Source organism: Onychostruthus taczanowskii, unplaced genomic scaffold (genome assembly GCF_017590055.1).
Source record: "Onychostruthus taczanowskii isolate IOZ18803 unplaced genomic scaffold, ASM1759005v1 scaffold11, whole genome shotgun sequence".
Lineage (NCBI taxonomy): Eukaryota > Metazoa > Chordata > Aves > Passeriformes > Passeridae > Onychostruthus > Onychostruthus taczanowskii.
Window position 1 is genome coordinate 15,440,769 of NW_024497629.1, and position 26,068 is coordinate 15,466,836.

Genomic DNA, 26,068 nt, shown 5'->3' on the forward strand with positions numbered 1-26,068 from the left:
ACTCAAATAGCTGACCCAAATTAAACTTGAGATTTGATTATTTTATGACCTCCTATTTAGGAAAACACGTTTTACACAAAATAAATGTAAATATTTGATTCAGGATCATGTGAGCGAGGATTTTGTGACTGAGGACTGTGCATTTTGTATGTTTAATATGAAAGAAAATTGAGGTTTAGCTGAGGGTTAATGTTGATGAAACCTGCTAATGTCACTTGAAACATACAAAGATGCATATTTCCAGGGCAGTAGATTTTGACAAAATATATGGAATGAAATAATTTTATTATTCAACAATTATTTTGCCTGCATAGTAGCTTTTAAGACAAATCAAAATTCTTCTAGTTTCTTTGCATTGCCTCGAGAACAAAAAGTATTCACCTTGTTTAAAAGATAAATTCTGTCCTCCTGTTCTTACAATATAGTTAGATTTTGTGGGTGCAAAAACCAGGTGGAACTAATAGTTATCGAATAGCATTATTAGTTAAGTATATTAATTTAAAAAACTAAACTGTTCTAGATGATTTTTGTCTAAATCCAGTATTATCTCTTTTGACAACAAGTTTCTAACATATTTTTAACACAGAACTTAAAAATGTTTAATATTCCCAATTCCAAAATATTACTTTCCTAGGAAGATCAGTAAGTTTCTGAAGATGAAATACAGCTTGTGGTTCATTCTCTTAACATTGACATATAAATCTTAGGAAAAAAAAAAAAAGGCCAGTATGAAACACAGTAAATCAAGTTCCCTGATTTCTACATTAAAAGACATGCCTCAAAATACAACATAAAAAATAAAGGAATTTTAAAGAGAATAAAGAGAAATATAGAAATAATTAATTTAGATAAATATAGTCAAAATGTTCTCAGAACTATTTGCTTGAAGTTGTTGGGAAGCTGATAGGGTAATAATAATGGAAGCATGTTTGTATCTTGTCAAAAAATGCCTGGATTAATTTAAAATGTCAGCCAGGTGCAAATCTGTTGCTAGTAACAGAAAAGAATTTTTTTCATGGAGAAGCTTGACACAAAGTGAGGACAAAAGCATAGTATTCATACAAAAATTTAGTATTTAAAGCAGGCATAAGATCTCTACACATATGTCTCAGCTACTTCAATATAATTCAAAATCAAAAAGATGTAAGCATATATTAAATATTTCACAGCAAACTCTTTCTTTTGAAACTGTGTTATAATGGAGATTTATTCATTATTACTGAAAAAAGGACAGAACAAATCTGAAGGTGAAATAGTTTTGCCACTTAAGTTTCGTAACTTTACATCAAGTCTATATAACAAAGCAAAGAGCACATGAAGAACTAAAAGAACGAGAAATTGAAACTTATGGAGTGTGAGTAAAAATAATTAGAAATAAAGAGAGCATAAAGAAAGCTGTGCTCTAAAGATTTCTGCAGTTGAAAGGGTTTTCTATATTTTCTGTGGTGATTAGTATATGCTGCTGCAAAGTTTGTACAGTACATATCATAGCTTCATCTGTTGTAGCATCTCATGAAAATGCTGTTCTGTGCAATACCTGTTAGTTAGTGCAGGTAGTTAGAGGAAACCTGGAAGAAAATGCAGCAGGTGCACTAAATATTAGACATTTCTGGATTTTTACTGATTAATGATTCAGTTTAACATGACCTTTAAAACCATATTTTCTTCTGCGTATAAAAATAGTACTTGTATGAGATTTATGAGAAATGAAGCGATGGATTCAACATTCAGTGCACCTGGAGGGGAAAAAAAAAAGGTGATGCTATAACTAAAGATCAGAATTTTTTTAAGAAGGAATAGTTTTTTAAAGTCTTATTTTTTCTGAATGTTCTCAAGTTCACAAGTGGATTTCTCCTAGCAATAAATTAATGAATATTTTTGAAAGAAATTTTAAAGACTCTTCCAAATGTCTCTTTTCCACTCTTAGACTCAGATTTTAATTTGCTTTTCTGGTTTCCAGATATATATGTACAATCCTTACTAAAACAGCTTAGCCTCAGGACCAGAGAGTGCTCTTTGGTGCTGTTTTAATTATTAGCACAGGTGAAGCCTTTTGTTCCACTTTCAGTAACCATCTGGAGCATATCACTCATGAGGAGAGGCCAGGAGTACTTAGGAGCCTTAAAGAAGGATAATGGGAGATCTCTCTGCTATCTGCCAAGGCAGACCCTCCTCACAATGGAAGGACAAGAAACAGTCAACATATTGGTTCAGTATGAGGACTGGCCTTGCTTAAAGGTGGCATTTTTGGCCTCTGGAGTCTCCTGGAACCTACATGAGTCTGTGTGGATTAACATGCATACATCCTGTCTGGGTAGGGATGGATGTTCACCTGAAAATCAACTTCTAAAAGAAATTAAGTAAGTAAAAGCCCAATGATACTCTTCTTAGGAAAGGTTTGAATCTTTAGAAAATGATATTAATTTCTTAAGTCTCAGACAAGCCTTTTGACAAGGGCTGGAATATTAACAACAGCAGTATTGTAGAAATTTCCTGAAAAGACAGGATTAATTGGTTTAAAAACATGACTAAAAGAAAAGTAAGCAAGGCTATGGAGGAACCAGATTTACTTTTCATTCAATTTCTCAGTCCATTCCTAGCTTTAGCAATAAACTTTAAAGCCAGTTATAATTAAGATACCCAGAAAAGGGATTTCAGGAGTTGCAAATAGGTACTTATGATACCCTGCTTGAAGGACTTCCTTAAAGAATAACTTTCGATTAACAATTTCTGTAGGGTGAGTAGCAATTTTAGTTAAATGAAATTTATTAAAACCAAAAAATATTGTTGAAAACATAAAAACTTTATCTGATTTATAAAGGCTATTTTTTAGAGCACAAAAAATTGGTTTACTTCTTACTACCAGCATATATGCTTTCTTGCTCCTATGTGAGTTCACAGGAAGAAGAAAAATGTTTGGATTTTTTTCTCTAAAGAAAATGAAAAGTAAATGTGCATGTATATGAATGTGAGGAGGACAAAGCAAGAGAGAATGAATGCAAACACATAAATTCTTCCTTCAAATGAAAGTTAATAAGTGAATAAGTCACAATTTGAGCATGTTATTGATATGGAAAAAAAAAAAGTAGAGACAGTGAACTTTAAGCAAACCTGAGAAGACACAGTACTAAGCTGCTCAGGAAATGAAAGGCTGTCATATTCTCATCATCTTCAGACTTCAAAGAGAGCAGAAATAAAAAAGACAAAAGATTAAATCATGAGTGGCCAAAGGAAAGGTTTTTAATTCATTTTTTTCTAAGGCAGCATTAAATCAGAATGATGGAACAAATAGATGGGAAGATCAGCTAATAGATAGGACAAGTGTTTTCAGTAAAACATTGCCAGGCACATGAAGGACAGGAAAGTGACTGGAAGTAGTCAGTATGGACCCACAATGGGGAAGTCATGCTTGATCACCTGTTCATGTCCCAGGCGTGATAGCTCCGTGCACTAAGCCTGTTGTATTACAGCAGTAGTTAAAAACAACAAACAAACCACCGAAACAGATTAAACAGTTCATTTTGCCTTTACTTCCCAGTCATTGCCAAACTACCTGACTCCCTTTTGTTTATTCTTCTCCCTTGCCTAACCATATCAAGCTCTGAAATGCCCTCCCAATCACTCAGATACATCTCCCACCTTAACCAGACTTCACTGTTCCCTGAAATGAAAAGTCACAAGCAAAATACTTACAAATTACATATTTTATTCATCAAATCATAGAAAACTGGAGAGTGAGTTACAGAGAAAATAGAGAGAAAAAGAAGGGGATCAGAGGGTATGATGGATGATATTCAGAAAACACAAAAAAGTTGATTATTAACCAGAGAAAGGATAGCTGGGGCTGGAAGAGAGAGGGAGAAAAGTGGAAGTAACTTCCTATTTGTTAATTTCATTTTTTCAGTAATGTCAAGATGATCAGCATAAACCTGGCTATTTTGAGGAATCCTCAGCCTTTCTCAGGGATTCAGGAGCTCCAGGAATTTCTTCATCTAACCTTTCCAGACCAAAGGATTCTTGAACAACTTTGTTCCCATGCTTGTTGGTGCATTCCTCCACCTTGTCTTCCTTATGACTCTATCAACAAAACCATCAGGCATGACAGTTGACCCCCTTAACACAGCCAACCCTTTACCACTTTTCCTGACTTTTTCTGCTTCCAAAGAGCTCTAAACAGTGCTTCATCCTTCTGCCCTCTCATAACAGCCAAACCTGACAACCTGCGTCTGCACAGCTTCTCAGGTCAACCCCCTTTTATGACCAAGATGTCTTCTTCAATGTCTCAGTGAAAGAAGCGTATCAGACAGAATATATTAATCCCTCTAATTGTCTTTTCTTTGTTATTGCAAGCCACTTTGTATGAGCAAGGTTCCAGAGTCTTATCTCAAGTCCATCTGGAAAAGAGCAACTCTTCATGTTAGTGGAAGAGCTCTCTATCAGGTTGCCACCCTACTGCTGTGCTGTGGCCTATGAATAATTCAGCCAGGTCTGTTCCCTGTGCCTTGGTATGCTCACACATGGAATACTGCTGTAGAAGTGGATCTACATGGAATACACCCTGAAGTCCATAACCCCTGTAACCCAGTATAAGTGCTGTGTTCTGTGAAAACCTTGAGATTAATAATAGAAGACTCTTCTTCCATGTCCCCCTCTTCTGATTTAAATTTACTTGTTTCCTTTCCAAAACCTATTTTTCCTACCTAATGACGTAGATCAACAGACAACTTCATTCAGAATGCCAGACAGAGAACACATTCTTCTTCACTAGCCTGCTAAATCACATCTAGATTGAGCCTTTACCTTCAGCCTAGATTCCTGCACTGTTTAACTCTATTTATGTGGATATTATGGGCATGGATAAAGACATATAAGAGGAAAGTGCAACCAAAGGATTTCAATAGGACTGTGATAAGTTACAGATTGTCTCCACACTGTCCCAACAGCTCTACTCAGATACCACACCCATGGAGGTAGAACATAGTACATCTCTCTTCAACACCATCTTAGTGTATCTCAGCTGGCACATCTGAGGTTTGGATTTGTCTAGAGCTGTTTTAGAATAAGCAGCTTCTCACCTAACCTATAAATAAACTTGAGTGCATGATTTTCTTCTAGGTATGTCAAAAACTTCAGTCTGCAGGACACATTCTGCCCATGCTTATTATACACTGACAGGAAAAGATTCCTCATCTGAGGTACATCATCTATTATATTTTTGTTGCAGTTGCCAAATAAGATGGTAATTAGCCTTTATAGAAGGATAAAAATAAAGCTCATTTTGATGAGCATTTTTGGTGAGCAATTCTGCTTTTAGAGCCTCTCAAATTTTTAAGACTCTATTTATACTAGAAAATATAACAGTGTCAGAGAATGTTTCTGAGCATGGGAGTATGCTCTTTAACACTTCATTTCTGTGTAATCTTTTCCTTTAACGAATTTTCCTTGTGTTCTTTCACAGCATGGGCAAATTCAGCCTTTTGATACACCAAGAGTTAAAGAGGTCTATAGTTTCTGACATTCATATCCTAAATTCAAAATTTATATCCTCAAAATCCTTTGTTTTGAGGGTATTTTGATATTCAACCCAACCATCATTTCTTCCAGTGTAGACCACCAGGCACACAATTTTCTTCTTCCTGCTAATTGACCTACATCATGGTTAAAAGGATTCTTCCTCCTTACATAATTTTTCTGCAAGGCACAATCCAAAAGGAATTCTTCAACATTTTTACTATGTCAAATACTGCACTGCAGGGAGAAAGAGGTACTAATAATTTCCAGGACTTGCTTTTAACAGCTGAGTGCTTATAGCAATCTTAGTTATGATTAACAACTCTGTGTTTCTCCTCAAGCTAAAGAAGCTTTTGACCTCTGACCCCAAATGCCTAATTTGACCACTTTGACCAGTATACTCTTGGGTGTGAAGGGGAAAAGGAACAATAACTCCATTGTGTTTTGAAGCTTGCAGGCAAAAAAAATTCCCCAAATGATATGACTAATCTGCCCATCTTTGAGTAATTTCTGTCATGAATCCCAGTGAAAACATGTATGTTCCTCAGGCCAAAGCTGAGATGCTTAAGCATTCTTCTTGCTTTAGTATTTCCTACTGTTTAGTTCAGCTGGCTCTGCTCAGCTTGCTGAGCTCTGTGGAAATTACATGCAAAATCTAACAGCTCTCATTTTTTCATGGACTGTAGGTTCACAACTTGTTGCTGAAGCTTCTGTAAAGGAACAAACATTGCTGAAAGTTAAACACTAAAAAACTGAGCCCAAATTCCCCAGTGGATTAGACTCCAAGCTTATTCATACTTCTATATACTTACTACCTATATCTGTAATTTGGTATAATTATAATTTTATATATAAGAAAAAATTTATAACTCCTTAGGAAGATCTTCTAATTCCTCATATCATATATATATATATAACCAAGTTCTGATAACTAATCACTAGGTGTATATATAGGCATATGTTAACCATTAAAAAAAAAAAAATTTAGTAAGGTTCAGACTATAATCCTGTGCTCTTTGGTGGAATCCATTTTGTGTTTGACACCGTCATCAGTAAGGTTTTGAAACTGTAATACTGCTTTACTCTAAAAAAATATAAAGGCCTTTGGATTGAATCCCTCAAGCATATAAGGTGTCCCTGCATATGGCAGGGACTATATGATCTTTAAGGGCCCTTCCAACCCTGGCCCTTCTATTATTTTATGATTGCTCTCTTATTTTCTTTTTGTATATTACATATGCATGCTTAAAAGCAATTTATTTGACTTATTTAAAGGCAATATCCTGCAGAAGATCTTCTTTCACCATTCGACCCCAGCTCCCTCTATCATCGAGCCACATGATGTCAAGGTCCTGTGGCTTCAAGTTAGTAATCATGCTGGAGCAGGCAGCAGTGTATTTAATGCAGTTTATTGGATTTTAAAATTTAATGCAGCATTAAGAAAAGCATTTTCCATTTTGAGTAAATCATACCAATTGTTATGCTTTGATACTGTTTATGAACTCACTGCTGCTACAAAGACAGTAGATGCCAGCTAGAAAACAAGTATGTTTGCTCTTTACAGATTCAGTTGAGAGTGGCTCTTACATAACTGCATCCGCAACACCCAGAAAATATCTCTTTTCCGTAAGTGGTTTCTGTAGAATCTGAAATTAGATATACTATGCTGTGTTTTCCAATAGATCATAAGGGGAAATAATTTTTAAAAGCTGTCACTGCAATTTGGCAATAGTGAAAAGAACAATAGCTCATTTGTTTAGAATATTTAGACTCCTGTTTGCGAAAGAGGTAAAAATCATGCCTCCCTGTCAGATAGAGCCTCAATATCTGCTCTGATAGCGTCAGTGATTACATTTTACAGCTTAGTGTCAGGATAGTCAGGTCATTGTGAGAGATGGGAATTTTAATACCTGTTTATAAGATATCATATTACCAGAAGGCTGGGTTGTGAGGATGAGAAATGTGCATGTCCTTGCTGCCTATCTTAGCTTTTTTCTAAAAGTGAACCACACTCATATACTACCACCAATTCCCAAAGGAATAATGGGTAGAATATCCTTGAAGACTGACTCTTTGTTAACATGTCAGCAAGTAAATAAATTCAATTTTTTTAATATGAATACACACCAAAATATTTTTAAATGCTCAGAATTTCATATATTGATTCTAAAAAACAGTAATATATATGGCTAACTTTATGTATAAAAGCATTTTGAAAAGCATTTTTGTTGCATTCAAAGTATGTACATTTGAAGAACCGGCTCTCAGATGTTAAAATTGGATATACCTCTGGCTCCATGTTATCCATCAATTCCATGGATAGGATGCAGGCTTGTGGAAAAATAAACCAGTTATTTTTATAAAACAACCTAAAAGCTTAAGTCCCATTTTAAAATCTGAATTTGTAACATAACAGGAGGTAAATCCCACCTCACTAGAGAGCTCCTGAACTTTTTTCCCAAGTTACAAAATGCTTGGGAACATAAGATAACAAGGCTAAGATTCTGTTGAAATATTACATAATGAAAACCCAGTATCTGAGATTTAAAAGCATAAAAGGAAATAGAAGGAATAAAGTTGATAAGAAGAGGTCACACAATAGATGAAAATCTAAAATTAAATATTTAATTAGAACTCTGATTTTGTTTTCAAGGTAGGTGGCATTGCACAGGCTATATTACAGTCTTTTATGTTTGTTTCTTTTTTTTTTTTTTTCCAAAGAGAATACTGTTTATTTTTAACAGGCCACTTTAATATTAATACAAGTGTAATAGGATCAGAACTGAAAATCAGCTAAAGATGGTAAATTTTACATTATTGGGAAAATTACAATTTCTTTTTGTATTGTAAAAACATTTATTTTTAACAATTTACCTACATTAATCAAAAAAGTACATCATATTTAATAATTTTACAAATTCTTCATAAAAAATATATCTCTGTACAAAAAGTTCTTTTGCACCTACTTCATGTCACAGCAGCATGGTAGTGAAATGGAAGAATGGAATAGTGGGAATGAAAATTAGATTGACTTGGTCATTATGCGGCGTTCTCCCCAATCCCCCCACCCTCCCACTTTTTTTTAAATTTTTTTTAATAACAACTCTTTTTTTGTTTACAAAATATTTTACACAAGAAAAAAAATTATTGCAGCTAGCCTGGAGAAAGGCAAGATGTGTGATACAAGCAGCAGTTTTTAACAGCTTTGAAGCACATAACCTGTTTTTTTAAAAAAAATATAGCATGTATTATTAGCCTGTCATAATGATCTGGTCAACGCTGGGGGAAAAGTCTTCTGCATTTATATGAAAAAAAAACCAGATTTCCTGGCTGCCATTTCCCAGTCACTGCACATCATCTTAAGAGCCTCACTCTGAAGAAGCACCATATCTAAGTGCATGCATACACAGCCCTCTGTGTAATAACTTCAGGAGGAGGAGATCCAACCTGAACAGAAGACTCAAACACAGAGGAAAAGGAGAGGAATTTGAAAGGTGTGGGTAGAACTGATTAAACTTTGGTTTTACTTGGGTTCCAGTGTGAAGCTCCTGTTTAATCAACACTCTCAGCAAACTTCTTAGGATATTTTGTAAGTGTGTTCCTTTTGAGTGTCCCTGATCAAAGAGCACTCACTCAGGATAAGCAATTGTTACATTACCTCCCCAAATGAACCACTGAATAATGGATTCATGGAATCTAGGCTCTCTAATACAAAAGACCAAACCATTTAAATATTCTCTTTTATCCTCCAACACATTCCTTGGTGGTGAGACAGGGCACTGAAGCATACACTGTAATGACAGGACTAAAAAACATCAATAAAAGCTATGTATTTTGTTTTCAAAACATTTTTTTCTGTCATTGCCACTACAGAAAGACTTTTAATGCAGCAATGTCAATTTTTAACACCTGTCAGAAACTTTACTCAGACAATATCCTCCTTCCTGGCCCACTGTTCCTACAGAAGCTCTTCATTTGCCAAGCAACTTCCTCTATGCGGGGGAGGATCAGGACAGCTTTTATCTGATGACTGCTCTTTCTCTGAAAATGTGAAGGTCTCTGAGATGGGACAACTAAATGAAACTTACTGCACAATAACTTCAGGAAAAACAAAAAAAAAAAAAAAAAAGGAAAGCAAAAAACTACAAACAAAATGAACAAGGAACTGACTGGAAAGGATTATTTATTAAATTTTCTTCAGAGTTTCTTGCTCATATGAGGAACATAACAGCTGCAGGCCCTACAATTATTATGTATTATATTGCTGGTATTTTTCATCTAACAGATGTAGTTGTTAAACTGACCAAGGGTTACCTTTGGAATTTTTGTTGCATTCTGCAACATTAGCTGAAAAACCTGTTACTGGTCTTATATTACCTTTTTGTTTTGTGTATAACAGCCAGACCTAAACACATATGGAGTTCAGAAAAAACTTTTCAACAGGCTTAGATAGCAATAGGACAATAGGACGTTTTGAAATCAGAAAACTAAAACAAAAAAACAGCATCAAAAAACCAGCCCTGAATTAGAAGAAAAGCAAAACAACTTTCCTGTTTTTTGAACTCAATGTGTATGACTAAAACCAGATTTTGCTTCATTATTTACTATTATTTCCTATTTTTAAAACTCAATTTAATTAATCTGCCCAATGGCATTTTTGTTTATTTTCAATCAATAAAACATCTAATTCTATGCAAACACTAATGATTACTCAACCTTTATGTGTATAAACGTCTCTGTCAAACTGTGTAAGTACAAAAGCAGTAAGCAGTGTGTTTAAAAAAATTTAAAATAAACAGAAAGCAAAGATAGTTGAATTTTTGTTCAAGGTAGAAACTGAATTACCACTTTTTATGGACAATTTGCCCTGGGTTTTTCTACGCTACTGTGATGTGTTTTAGTTTCATGTAACATCAGAAAATTATGTCATATTAAAGGAAAAATGGAAAAAAAATGCAAAAGGGAAGACTGTATTATGAGCACAGGCTCACAGGCTTTATGAGCTATCTAAAATAAATTACTATTCACATTTGTACATGGCAAGCAGCAATAGCTGCTAACCCCCCTGCTGTTACATAGTATGATACTGACAGTGGTGATTGATGACTGATTTCAGAAGAAAACAATAGTGGCAATGAAAATTTCTTAGATATGGGTTCTTGTTCTGGCTGAAAGTCCCCAGCGACTTGTAATCATGTTTACAAAGAAATTTAGTCAAAAATTGACATAAGAAACATTATCCTCTATAGCACAAGATTTTAACTGGTGCTAAACGTGGGGGTCAATTTAATACTCCAAGTAAATTTATTCTGGAATGTTTTGCTTGGCAAAGGGTGAGTGAATGTCTATATACAATGGACAGTGTGTAGAAACCCTGTATATTTTTACCAGTATCTTACTCAGTCAGCCATTATACCCTAGTGCAAAAAAATTGTGCATTAATATTTTGCGATATTAATGGCTGATTGGGGAATTGGCAAAACTGCCCTATGAATAAAATATACTGTAAGTTTTCCTAATTTTAGCAAGATTTCAATGGTAAAGTATTTTCAAGTGTATGCAACCTCAAGGAAGGCTGTCTCCTCCTTCAAGAGAGCTTTATTTCTTCAGAATATTCGCAGGGATAATATGTGGTGCTATCATTTGTCACAGTACTCAAAGGATTTATCCAAGTGCCCAGAAGAACACATTGAAAGGCATTCAGCCGCATACAAATATGAGAGTCTGAGGCATTAAATATGACAAATTGGCATGACTTGGCAGTCTTCCTTAAAGTGTGCCTTGGTTTGAAGCAGATGCAGCCAGGCATTTTGATCCAACTTTAAGATGAAAAAATATTCTTTGTCTGATCCCCCGAAGACTGACACGTTTTTACCAGAAAATTTAGCTGCATGTAGGCTGACAGAAGATGTTAAAGATTACAGCAGCAAAGCCAAGAGAAGGGAAACTGGTATATGGCACCAAAGGAATTACTGCTTGTCCATCAGAGGTATGGCTATGAATCAGTCATATTGGGCACTGAAGGCTATACCACTGTACAAACTGTGTTCAGAGTCGTATCAAACCTCACAGCCTTTGCCTCTGTGGGTTTTAAGTTTGTGTCATACATGGGATTTTCAAATGAAGCTTGTCCATTACTATTTTCATGTCCAGCATATCCATTGTACTGTACTTTTGGTCTTGTTCTGGGGAAAAAAAAGACAGGAAATTATCGTTAGCAATAATAGACATTCTAACAGTTCCACTCTGTCTACATACAACAGCAAGTGTCCGGAATATCTTGCACGGCTAGTGGTAGCAACCTCCAGGTAAGTGTCTGCAATTCCAGTTACTGCAGGTAGATCTCACACAGCATGTCTTTCCACCTCTGTACCAACAATAACCACTGCTAAATACCTTGTCCAAATACCTGTAATCAGATTGATCAAATCCTGACTGATATTCACATGAATGTTGACAATTCAGCATCAAATGATACTGACACTAACCAATTTTTTATTTTTGATACTGTTTTCTCACCATGAAAGATTTATCAAAATTTCAAGAATGTTCACATTTTTATGCAAAGCTCTGTTAGAACAATTAAGCCAATAATTAAATGAAAATAAACCGGAATTGTACATATTTTCTGATATATCTAGCAAAGTGATATCCTATGATATTATCTTTAATATATTAAACATAAATCTCTTAGTATCTAGGAGTATCTAAAGAAATATAATAAATTCAGTATATTGTTTTATACATATAATTGTAATAAGGCAAGAAAGGAGAAAAGAGTACAAAATGTAAGTGCTTGTTGCTTAATAAAACAATTTAGAATCTCATTATATAACTTCAGAAAAGGGTTCCTGAAAGTCAAATTCTTCTTATAAAATTATTCTTTTGGATAGCAGATAGGGAAAGCTATCACTGAAAGATATCACTACTGGAAAATTGACAACATGGAAATAATTCTGTTACTAATAAATATGTTTTTATGCCTATTTTAATTTTATAACTACTAAACAATCTTAGAAGTTAACTAGGAGCTTTCCTAGGTACAAGTAATTAAATATATTTTAATTTTGCTCAGAAAGATTGGGATGCAGTCTTCGTTCCTGAAGTAATCCCTGTCAGCTAGATAAAAGGTACAACTGTGTAAAAACAGTGTGATTTAACAACCTTGGTTCTAATTAGATGATGTTTATGTGAGACAGGCACAGCAGAAACATCCATAAAATTGTACCCTAAGACCTTCAAATTCTCTGTTACAGAGAGACTCTAGGGGCAAAACTACCACTGCATCATTTTGAAAGTTTCATGTTGTTATTCTGATCATTAATGTAATTTCAAAATGCAATTACAAAATGTATAGATTCTGTTCTCTTTCTATTGGAATATCCTTTCTTTTGGAAAGAATAAAGTTTGACCTAAAATTAATTCACCTCACTAATCAACTTGTTAATTTTTTGATGGTAATATGACACTGACATCCCCTCTAAAACCTGCAGTTCAGTGTAAGTAATTCATCAAAAACAGAAGAAAGAGAAAAATATTCTTTGAAATATTAAGAGAAACATCTCCTATCTCAAATATAATGCATTTAAATTTGGCAGAACTGCAGTGCTGAACCAGCCATACCATTAACAGAGGGATTATAGCTGCTTGTCTAAAGAATTAGTTTTATCTCTCTTAAATACATACTGCTGATGTAGGGCAATACAAATTTCCCAGGATAAACTACTAAATGTACCCCTATGTCACAAAATAAATTTTTATGAGTTCTTCTCTTTCTAAGCAATATTCCCTTTTCATTCTATCTCTTCTCCATATCCTAATGCCTGGGCATTCATGATGCTCTTAAAGCTCCCCCCACCACTGCAGAACAGGAGCTGTCTGAACATGTAGACCTGTAGGCATCAGAAAGCATCTTACAATATCAAGTTTGAAGACATAGTTGACAGCCCTTCCTGAGCAGTTTATGTCAACAAAAAGCTACACTACATTTCAGGACATGGATCATTTTAACTGCAGTTTCCAAGTTCAATCCCCACGGCAATTTGTTTCTCCAAACCATCTAATGCTGAGGTGGGCAGACAGTCTACTGCATCGTAGGGCACTGGAGCTCAGATTCTCTGTGTGATTTCTTGCAGTTACAAAATACTCTTGGTATCATGATTATAGAACGAAAGTTTAAAAAGCATGCTCCTGTTATATACTATTTTGTAAATAGTTTTACCGAATGAACAAATTTCGAAAGATATAGAGATATCAGCCTTCAAACCAGATTTCAGACAACATTGTTGGATTATTCTATTATCTAGTGACATATAAAAGATTCATGTGACCTGTAGTGGTGCCAGTTCTTATAGTAATCACTAGCTGACTCAGCACATACTATAAGTAGCGGCATTATGGGCTGTTCCCTCATGGGATTTATGGATTTTTCAGCTTGCATAATTAATACTAATAAGCTTTTTGAAAGAAGTAGCATACATTCAATTTAATAAAGCATTAAAATGAAAAAATAGAATATGTGACCTCAGATTTCAATCTGATTCAGCCTAACGAACCAAGAAGGCTGAAAGGTCTTTGCTCCTTAACAGAGTAACTCATTTTTCAAAATTTACACCATTAAGAACTGCCCTTCACTGAACTCCTTCATGGGAATACCTAGAAATATTTGTCTTTCTAGAGCAAAGATGTTCTTAAAAGCTTTTAGCACTGTGCTCTCTAGTTACCTACCAAAATCAAACTAAAAAGCTTATAAATTATTGAATAAATAACATTTACAATACCTGTGTTTGTAGAGGTAAAATGCAAACCCTGATAATATTAGAGCAAAGAACGGTACCAGGATGGCAGCTGCAACTGAACTGCTGTTTGTACCATAATAGTGATTTGAAAGGTCTGTGTCTGCACTTAAAGGACCTGAAATAAAAAAAAAAAAAAAACGGGCAGAAATAAAATTTCCAAATTATCTATGGGGAGAAGTAAAATCCCCATGTTATCTAGCTAATGATGTTCTTTTTATTCAAGAGTTAAAGATGATGTCTTGATCAAATAATTCTATTTTAAAATCTTGAAATAAATAGCATACAGAATCACAGTATACATATTGTTAATACCACTTCATGGTATATCAAAATTATTTGAAAATAGTATTCAGCAAGTAAAATAATTATGATTATTTATATAATAATCTGATGATAATTTAATAAATTTAAGCAATATAACTTCTAAAAAACAAATTAATTCTGCAAAAGTACTGTATACCAGCAGTCTTAATATTCATCTTGGGAACAACAAGCAATGCAAGACCACAACAAACAAGAACAAGGCAGGAAAAACTGAGGTGGCTGCAATAAATCAGAGGTTTTTCTTGGCTCAGTAGCCCTCCTGAGTCTGCACCTGTGTCCACGTCCCTCCAGCAGCTGTGGATAGAACAGTGCAGGGAGTACAAATGCAGTGGCCTGTGGCACGGCCTCGCTGGGCTCCTGTTGTGGACAGGCAGATAACCTGGACTGTAAAGCATTTTGCAGAACACATTTTTTCATCAGTATAAAGAGACACATCACTAAGTTGCTTAACTGGTTGACCACCTTGGTAATTCAAATTGTGAATGATGAAAGACAATTTAATTATGAAAAATACAGAAAATTTCATAGAATAAATTGGTTTTTGAGATCCAACTCCATGTTGCCAGTTTGAACTCATAGCTCTTCGGAAAGAAATATAGGTCCCATTCAAGAAAGAAAGACCAGGATAGAGGGAATGTACAGAGAGGATTGGGCTTGGACAAGTATCTGTGCTTGATATTCTGGGGTATTATTGCTATTGAGAGTGGAGAAGAACAGGAGACATTGCTGTTTACCTCTCAGAAATGCTCCAAACCACAAGTACAGGGTGTTTCAAACACCACAACTCCCTAATTGACAGCAGCAGTATCAATCAGTCTTTTTAGGACTCTAGTGCAAACCAGTTATACAGCAGAGACATGGCCACTATGCTAATTTCACCAGTCTTCTAAAACATCTAAAGTTCAAAAACTGAAAAAAACAAAACAAAAAAAAAAAAAAAAAACAAAAAACAAAAAACTAAAAACCATGGAAAAGTAATAATTCTCCTATGATCCCAGGAAGTGCTCAAGGTCAGATTGGATGGGGCACTGGCAATCTGATCTAGTGAATAGCATCCCTGCCTACAGCACGTGGTTTAGAACTAAATTATCTCTAAGGTCTCTTCCAACTCAAGTCATTCTACCATTCTATGATTTCTTGCAGTTCAAGCTCAATGGAAAAGGCAAATGAGATAAGTTTAGGGTTTTTTGTGAGATATCTTGAAACCATAGATGTTTCAAGTGTCAATATTAAAATAGCTTTGGCACATTTAATTTTAAAAATGTATTAAATTTTAGGAAGTAACTAAGTGGCCTTTAAAATGAACCTAACCTCCCTAGAAATTTCAGTATTGTTACATTTGATCACTTAAAATATGACAAAATATTGCACTACAATCTTTTTCACTGTCTTAATGTTTTAGACTTCTCTACACATTTCTCTGCAGAACTGGTGAAGGAAAACCTTTTCAAATTAATAAACCTATTGTTGTGGTAGATGGGATCATATTATGAGCTTCATCACACTACTCTGAACATTGAACTGTTTTAGAATACAGCCATTTTATAAAAATCTTGGGATTTGGTAATCCAGTACTAGTCCCAAAACTCAAGCTGTGGAAATACATTTGATGTAAATTTATGTATTTGTACTACATTGCACATGTACTGGACATCCTCTAACTTATCTAAATTAAAGACAGACAAACTATGGTAAATCAAACAGTTACCGGAAGTTTTAGAAGTACTGATTTAAATGTTTTTTATTGATTAGAAGAAGTGACAAACTCTAAAAAAACCCAAACAAACACATTCAGTTATCACTTTCTTCATCCTGTACCATCACAATCTCCAGCTGTTTTTTCAATTAGTTGGAGTAATTAATAAAAAATAAGGAAATTATCAAAGTCATTGACGTCAACTTACAACAACAAAAATCTGGAATTAATATCCAAATTCTTATACAAATTTCAATAGAAATATGTATGATCAATGAAATCTTAGCTTATATCTCAAAGCTATCATCATGCATGTATATCATCATATATCTACCATATATGATAGATATATTTTAATGTACAAGCAGCAGAAGAACTATAACATTCATAAAAAAACCAGTTCTTAGTATGTACTTTTTAGTTTATTTAGTTAATTTTTAAAAAGTGTTTTGTAGCTCAAAATTTAAAATCAGGCACAAATTTACACTTACAGAGTTTCCTTTAAGTTATTTATGTTGGATAACGGATTCACATTTAATGCTTTACACAAGACTTCTAGTAGAGGTAATAGACGTATTCTATATCTCTACAGTTTTTGAAGTACCACACTTAACGTAACAAAACTAGAGATTTTTGACTGAAATTTACAAGCTTTAATTGGAGAGTTTCAACCTTGAATTGACCAGGTTCAGACTCTGCATTGCACGTGCTTTTCATTAGGAAAAAACCTTCACTGCAGTTTTGCATAATCTGAATTTCAGTCATGTATAGACTGAGTATAATTTCGACATGGTCTGGTGTACTCATTATAATAATTTTCAGATCTGTTTGTGATTAAACATATCCTGATGTGAACTTTGTCATTGTCCTGACAGCATTATCTTTGTACTGTCCAAACTAAGGTAGTAATTGCTACCACATCTAAAAACAGAAAAGTGGAAATCACTAAATATACACAAACACACAAAATGTATGCAAAAGATAATTTGATTTACTTTTGATTAAAACAGCCATATTTTGTCACTGGGAAATGTGTTATTTAAAAGAGGGATGTTCAGTAAGATTATAAATGTTTTTGGGGTTTTTTTTTTAACAGTTCACATAATAACAGGGCTTTAGCCTCCTAAAACAGCAGCAGTCAGGTGAATTCAAATTTTGATAACACACAGTGAATTCATTAATGTACAAGCTGTATACTTTTATTCTTGAGGTGATTGAAAAGTATTGTCATTTATACCTAATAGAAAATAATACTTTCTTAAAGAAAATTCTGTGCAATCTGATCTCATGATGGCAAACCTGCTGTTCTGACCCAAGCCTTCCCCTGATTCTGTGATTAAGAACATCTTCTTATTGTTGTGTGGGTCTATCATATATCTCCTTTGTCTCCTAGCTCAGGGTTTTAGTTGACTGGCTTCTGTACAGCATGGCTCAGTTTTACTAAGAGAAATGCTGTTCAAGTCAGAGAAAATGTGACAGCAAAAGGCATGCAAGGTTATGAAAAGTAGAATTACATGCCTAAGAGTAATTTGGGGGACAAGGAGGGTTAGCAGGTCAAGGATTTAAGAGAAAAAAATACCAACACAAAGAAAATCTGCAGCTTCCAAGGAACAACAGAGGCTGGAGATTCTTCACCTGACTGAACCTGCTGGACAGCAAAGACTCTTTGGATATGTGCCTCACTGGGTGTAGATATGTTTTACCAAACAGTTTCATAGCTCATTACTCCAGATATCTGTTTGTCCTTTAGCTAACAAACAACAGCTCTGTACTCTGGACCTTTCAGTACCCTGTTTAGATGTAGAGTTTTCTTGTGAATGATGAAGTTGTATGAAATGATCTGGAGAGGAAGGATGATTTATAGAGTGAAATTTAAAATTCACATCTCATGATATTCAACACTTTTAAGAGTTGATTAATTTCCAGTAATGAATGTATATTCCACAGCCATTGATCTAATATAACACTGATGCAAATTAATTATGCATATTTCATTTTTTGTTAATATGTTATGTCAATGTAGACAAGTCAAAAAGTAGTTAGAGGAAAGACAAGAGGTGGGTCCTTGTATTTGTCCAGAGAAAATAAATACAGGAAAATAATAATTTTGTGAAGAAGGTTTTTCTTCTCAAAAAGCCACCATTTTACACAATTTTAAAAGAAGTGTCCAGACTGGAATGAACAAAATTTTAGAATACACGTCTTCTAGAAATTTAGTGTTGAGGCATGGGCACTCAGCAATTGCTGAAACTGAACTTAGCCCAAGACTTGCATCCTTTAAAAACCAAGTTGCTATAACCTAACAGACAAAAAGCCCTCCGAAATTAGATTACTGGGCAAAAAAGGTTAAATAATTTGGTGTCACAACTTGGGCCTTTTAAGAAGGCTCAGGTACAGTTCTAGTTCTCTAAACAGACTTATAACAGATCTTTGTCCTTCGGGTTGTTTTCTAAGGCTACAACCAAAATTGCTTGTGAGAGAGGATGAAAAGTACTAAGAAAGAAAAGTTCTTTCTGTTTTCATGTCATTAAGTTAGAAGACTGAGCATACTCAGTTGTTTGAGCACAGTTCTAATAATGCCAACATTGTGGGTTTGATTGCTGTGTGAGTCATTCATTTAAGAGCTGGATATGATTTTCCTTGTGGGTCCCTTCCAACTCAGGATATTCTGTGATCCTTTGATACCCACTAAGACAAGCCTTTTTCTAGCATTGTGTTACAGAAAATTATTCATAAAATATGTTGTCTTTCCCACTTAACCAAGTAGTTCTCCATAAATGCTGTCTTTGAAATATGCTTGCAGATGGCAAATTTCATATTGCTTTACATGTGCACCAGTTTATGTATACTTTTGGCTTACTGTAAAGACAGAAAATAATTAAACTTAAAAACCAGAAATATGTTAAGTCTTCAGACAGAGGATATATGAGAGCATCATCTCAGCAAAATATTCATGAACAGAATAGATTTATAAAACAAAGCAAATTACCCTTGAACATAAGAGGGTATTGACAAATATGGCCTGTATTGAATGGGAATTTGCTGTTTCCTTTTAGCTGTTAATTATTCAATAAAGAATAAGTAATTTATAGAAAACCAGTGCCTATTTAGCAATCTTGTAAAAGAGATGGTGTCTGCATTTGCAGCAAGCTCTCTACCGAGATGTCAAAGCTGAAGATGAGAGGTCCTTAATCCAGGAATGCAGGATGAACTTGGATACTCTAGCTCCTTACTAGCCTTATAAAAACTGATCTCTTATATCACAGCTCTAAAAGGTGATATGGACAACATTTTCCACTACTGTAGAACACATCCACTGGAGAATTCTCTAACTGTTTAACTTTCTTCTTATTCTTCAATTACCACTATGAGTTATTAATTTCATATAGAATCAAACTTCTATTTTATGTAGCTGGCAAACCATGGATATATTTTTTGATCTTGCTTAAGAAAATAGCAAATACAAATATACATCCCCTCCAAACCAAAACAACAAACCACATTCTTATTGTTTCAAGATACCAAAGGCTGCTTAACAGACAGATGTTTGAACAAATGTTGATGCTCTACTCTTACAGTGTGATAGCTAAAATAAGAAAGCAAAAGCAGCTTAAACATTACTGTAGTAAAGACTATATGAAAGTAGAGGCAGACACATAATCTGTCCCGCACAAGAGTTTACTCTGAAGATTGAATTTATATTTGGCTTCTTTAATTGGCAGTTAGACTGGGACTCTGAAGAGATGTGTTTCTGCCCCTAGTCACTAAACATACTAAATTTAAGAGATGGTCAGGATGAGCAAATCCACAGCATAATTGCTATTACAGTACTTAATAGAACAAAGAAGTACAAGAAAGATTCACCAGGACTCTAAAGAGCACTGGGTATAGGAGCAGTGAAGCTAACAGAACCAAGGCAATTTATAAAATGTACATACAGTCTGCCATAGAGATATTGGCTAAGCTGTCTCCTCTTCCTAGACAGTACTTTTCTGTGTATATACTGTGCTTTGACTGCTTTGCAGTAGTTCCAAGATCAGGAAATGCAGATGCCAACACTTGATATTTGCCAAAACTATTTTATGAGTGAATATTTCATAAGTAAATACTTTAGTTTTTATAATAAAACTATTTTATGAGTAAAATAACTAGTCTTATACCAGTTGCTAGAGCACTTGAGCCCATAGCTGTAATACATATCTCAGACACTCATTTAATATTTTTGACAGTGAAGCAAAATTCTGTCAAATATACACATACATTCTGAAAACATCCACCAGCAACAATCACTCTCCAAATGACACTGTCAAAATTAGTGTTGATTCTGTCCTTTTAATTTCTTATATGATTCTGACTACAGGAAATGTGTTTGCTTTGCATGATATCCCCGGTACTTTCAAAAAGAAATGCAAGTGTTTGCATTGGCGTTCTCTTTAAGAGCATCCTGTACTTACGAGGTTGCTACACTAGAAAACGTGATAGTAACATGTTAAGCAGAGTTAAATAAGGTTTTGAACTGTGTATTTCAAATATGCCTATTTGGCTATGTTTTTTGAGAGGAGTAGTGTAAAATAAACATGCCTACTTCATCTAAGTAGCTGAGTAATTATTTGAATTCATTCTTGCAAGACCCCAAAAGATGATACATATTAAAGATCTATGAAAGCACGTACCTTGTCTTTGGAGCATAAATTTTCCAAAGTCTTTTCCATGTATATCACCTTGATAAGTAAAAACTCCTCTTTCAAGCCCTGAGGATACCTAGAATATGTTGAAAGAGAAAAAAAGATTTCTGAAATTAATAAATAATATTTAGCCTTTTTTTTTCTGACTCAGACTAGATAATATGGAGCAAAGATCTTCACTTTTAGCCTTTAAAAGAGTAGTGACTTTTCTATGCTTATACAATATTTATTATGTCAAATATTTTATTTCATTTATCTGCAATGGTATTCAAAATAACACCTGGAGTTATTTAAAAATACCTAATGTATATATCTGGGTTTTAAAATTCTTGAAATGCCATACTCATAATGGAATTAGTATGCAGATACAGAAGCCTATTGAATTGTCAGATTAAAAACTATTTTCCATACAAAGTATCATGGGGCAGAAAGAAGAAATGCAAAAAGGAAAACAGCACCGTTTTCCTTCAAGATTCGGTGTACTTTTATTACAGTGAACAATTTATCAAAAAAGGACAATATTACTAAAGGTAAAATTCCCACTCCCATCTAAGGAAATGAGGCAAAACCATGGCAAAATATGCTGCTGCACTCCTCCTTCCCTTTCATATACTAAAAATTCTAACCAGAGTACAGTAGATAGAAGTTTGTATACATATTTTTGAAAGAGAATGGTAATCCAATCTCTAAACTGACATCCAGAGTGTTGGATTACATATTTGTAAGACAAAAAAATGGATACATTTACACAGATTATCACAAATTACTTCAGAATTTAATCTCAGCCATCTTTATCTATGGCAACCTGGGTACTTACATAACCATCTAGTGCCCAGTTGTCGTTTTCATACTTGCTTACAAAAATGTCACTTGGTCCTTTAATTTGAAAAGCTTTCAAGAGCAAATGGGCTTCTTCCTTCTTGTAAACACCTATTAAAATAAAGGAGGCAGACATACCTTTTTAAGCAAATTTTCAATCAGTTTGTTCAAATATCCCTTAAAATCTAATTATATAATTTTAGAACTAAAAGAGTTTGCAGAAAACATTCTGTAATAAAACAATTTAATAACATGAAAAACCTCAAGATTTAAAGTACTGTAATGGCTGGATCTTATTTAACTGATGTTTTGCCTCATACTTGAAAAGAGTATAAAAATATAGGTTTGTATTTTTAAATTTTATACAGAATATGGCAAGAACAGTTGTGTTTTTACACAGTATTTCAGAAATTCTGAATACAGATAGAACTCCTTTCCTAGAATTTCCTTGACCTGAAAAAAAATGGATTTTACTGACATCACAACAGTATATTGCTACAGTAGATAGCAGTAGTGCAGTAAAAGAAAATTCCTGTTTGGCAACCAGCTACTGCAGTTGTCTCTGAACTCTTGACCTTAGAAGATAGTTAAACCTGATAGTGTTCTTTTCAATAGAACTGTAATGAAAGGTAATTCTGAACTTCAGTTAGATTTGCAAAGAGGAATTCATGATGTTGATTATAAGGTATGCATAATTTACAATGTTATTTAATTATCTGTGCCTATATTATGCTATGTCATTATTAATACCACATTGTTTTAAGGTAGATATTAATCAATATTTATTAATTGAGCTTTCCAGCTTTACAATTCTTAATAAGCCTATATACACTTTGTCTGCCACTTCAGTATTTCCTGTGACTTCAACACACCAATGGTATCCAACAGTCTGAGATTAATAAACCCTACCTCAATATCTATTTGAAATATAATGGCTTAAATAGATGGGTGACTGCACATGAAGTGAAAGAAACCTGTGTAGACCATTTCATTAAAACCTTTCCTTTTGCAAAAGAAAATTATTTTTAGCAAAAATATAAAGTTTTTGTTTCATTTTCCACTTGAATGAAAATGCATCAAAACTGAACAGATAAAAAAAAATCTTAAGAACTTCTTTAACACCAAATTCTGAACCTACCTGATAGTTTGAGCTGTATGTTGGATGCCTCAATGAACGTGGCATTCACTTTGCTGCTTGTAGTATTGAACCAATCAACAGTGAGAGTAGCAGGCTGTCTTTTTCCTAAATATTCATAAAACCCTTTCCACAGTGAATTTATAAAAAACACATCTGAAGGAACTAAATAAAAGTGGGGGGAGGGGGGGGAAGAAACAAAGGAAGAAGTAAACTACAATGAAATAACAATCTAGCCTTACTTATGCTCGTAATTGTTTTAGGCAATCAATCCACTGTTCTAAGGAGGTATTATAGCAAAAATTTGAACAACAATACAGACAATATATCTAATAACCTTTCCACACAATTGCCTATAATATACTACACCTGTCCATCATGGTATATGTTCTCAAATAACCTCACAGTTTACAGCTTGTGTGATTCAGTGAATGTCCTCAACACTATGGAAAACAATGGACTCTTCCCCTAAAGCCCTTTAAGCTTAAGTACTTTAAGCTATGAGGAAAAAAAAGTATTCTGAAACCAGAGATTCCTGCAAGGAAACACTGTCTTAGGCCATCCCTTTTGTTTCATGGATCTATTGAAGCAGCACTGTGTGATTTTGAACTGAGTATCAAATGAATATTCAACTGAATTGACTGAATTTCTGGTACAGTTTTATCAGGCATTTTTAGACTTCAAAGCCTTTTTCCATACAATATTAGTGTACCTATGAACAGTGAAGTTTTCAAATAATGATTTTTTTTTTATTATTCAAAATAACCTGCCATTTCTCAGCAACTGCATTTTGAACTATCTGAAGTAAAAATCCTACAAAAAGAAGCATGAATTATTGGAAGAAGTATATGCATTTGGATTATTTATTTTATGTGATTGGTATTTTTCCTCTATACAGAAAAAAATTTATTTAGGCATTAGATGTCATATTTTAAATCATTTAACTAACCACATCATATCTTGACAAAATGACAGCCCTGGCAAGTATTAAAATTCACCTTTACTATCCATGACTACTACAAATGATACTTTCTAAATAACTAAAGACTGACATAAGAAGTGTTTCCACAGTCTTATTAAAATCTTAAATTAAATAATCACTTTTTTTTTTGCATTTTGGTTTTTTGGGGTTTTTTTTTGCATTTTGTCAAAGGCTGAGCACATATAAAGGCAGCCGTCTTTACTGAAGGAAATTTATCAGTGCAGGTATTATCTGTATCCATTTTTAAAAATTCCATGGATATTGCCTCCTCTACCTAATCACTTACTGCAAAAATGAATCAAGAAAGAAACCCAGGGCAATAATACTTGACATGCAAGACATCTGAAAACCAGAGAGCTGATTAGCTGTTGACTAAAGAATAAATAACTTCTTCCATGTCTTTTGCCTTTAAGTTGTGTAAAAGTCACAAGCAAATGTTCAAGCTCAGTGTGGAAGGACTCCAAAATATCATTGCATGTTATTGGCTCTATCACTGGATTCCAAATATCACTGGATTCCAAATGAGCAGAGACTGATTAAATGGCTTTGAGTGTAATGGCTTTGAATAACTGGAAGTGTTCCATTTCCAAAGTAAAGTCAGTGGGGCTTTACACAAGGTTAGCTCAACTTACTATCAAAAATCTGCAGCATTACATTTCCATTGGTATGTCACAGTCCTTAGAAATTTTACAATTTCTGCAAATACATGGATTCTGTAAAGGGTCTTCAAACTCTTCCTTCTACGCATTTCTGATTTTTGCTAAATAGTGGCATAGCTAAATTTGAAACTTGGTATTCTAAAAAGAAATATTACAATTATTTTTACTTGTCTATATTTTTAATCAAAATTGTGTGTCTGAAGTATTCTCATGAAGGTGAACATCCAGTATTAGTGGTATGAACCAGAGGGGTACTATGTAAGACTTTTATAAAGGACACCATACTTTTATAAAGGACTCCATACCTTCACCACATTCCAGTATCTTCAGTACATAGTTTGTTTAAAACTCTGTCAATAATAGCTGTTAAGCTTTGCAAAACAGTACCACTGACAGTATTTACAGAGTTTGTACTTGCAGATGAACAGAATCAGTAGGGGAAAAAAAAACTGCCATTTTTTTTTAAATGTTAAAATGCAAGTGCTGCAGTCCCCAGGCATGCTGCTTTGGAGAGGCTCTGAGACCATTATGCTGAACTCTTACAAGGTCCCACCCCCTGTGGGCAAATGCAAAATGAGTAGAATGAACTGGCTATTAGTATTCCAATACTGCACTGACTGCACTGATTGTTCTCAGGACATGACAACTGGGAAAATCCATGGCTACTCATTCAAACAGCTTCCTAACTATTATTTTGAAGACTATAAAAAGCAGTGAGAATAGTGGAAACCAAACAGAGTAACATAGTTCTTAATTCTCACATGGATATTTTAAGAATTCTTTAGTTGCAACTTATACTCAGTCATGTGAAAATGTTTACTATTGCTTATAAAGACATTAACTCTGACAAAAAAACCCAAACAAACAAACAAAAAAACCCTCAACAAACCGATAAATATAACTTGCATTCAGTTGTCTAAAGGCGAAAAACCAGAACATGAATCTATTCTGTTATGGAAACTGTAGTGTACCAATTTTAACTTAATTCTGTTCAAAATACAGATAGCAGCAAATCAAATTGTAACAAAAGTCAACACAACAAGGCAAAAAAAGCATTTCAAAATACCTAATGTTCTACAACAAAGAGAATTAACAATTTTAAAACACATAATAATAGTGCAGAGCTGTTTTTTGAAAACCACTTAAAACTTTTTCTTCTTAATTACTGTTATTTGTTACAGTTTCACTTTTCTGTTTACTACTGGCACTTTCAATAACAGCATTTAATTATTTTTAATAGCTTTTAAGTAGTACTTATAAAAACTAGTTATAAAGGACATGATAATGTGTGAATTGATACTGACACTCTGCATGGTGAATATATTTGGAAACTAGGTCCACATTTTAATTTGGCGTTGAAACTTCAAAACCTGTGTGGTAGCAGATTAATGCATACCTTAGGTGTTTGGTGAGGTGAAGCCTCCAAAAAATGAAGACTGAATATTGATTACAATGAATG

The 26,068-nt window shown here is 34.0% G+C and overlaps 1 protein-coding gene across 1 annotated transcript in view; it reads right to left on the bottom strand.

Annotated features, from left to right (window-relative positions):
• Positions 1 to 11,536: 11,536 nt before the first annotated feature.
• CSMD1 (CUB and Sushi multiple domains 1) overlaps positions 11,537 to 26,068 on the bottom strand; it is a 1,071,386-nt gene continuing 1,056,854 nt past the window's right edge. The window contains exons 66-70 of the mRNA XM_041420500.1: positions 22,972 to 23,133; positions 21,832 to 21,944; positions 21,003 to 21,090; positions 14,292 to 14,424; positions 11,537 to 11,696 (exon numbers count right to left, since the gene is read on the bottom strand). Of these exons, the coding sequence (XP_041276434.1) occupies positions 11,537 to 11,696; positions 14,292 to 14,424; positions 21,003 to 21,090; positions 21,832 to 21,944; positions 22,972 to 23,133 (656 nt within the window). The remainder of the gene's footprint in view (positions 11,697 to 14,291; positions 14,425 to 21,002; positions 21,091 to 21,831; positions 21,945 to 22,971; positions 23,134 to 26,068) is intronic.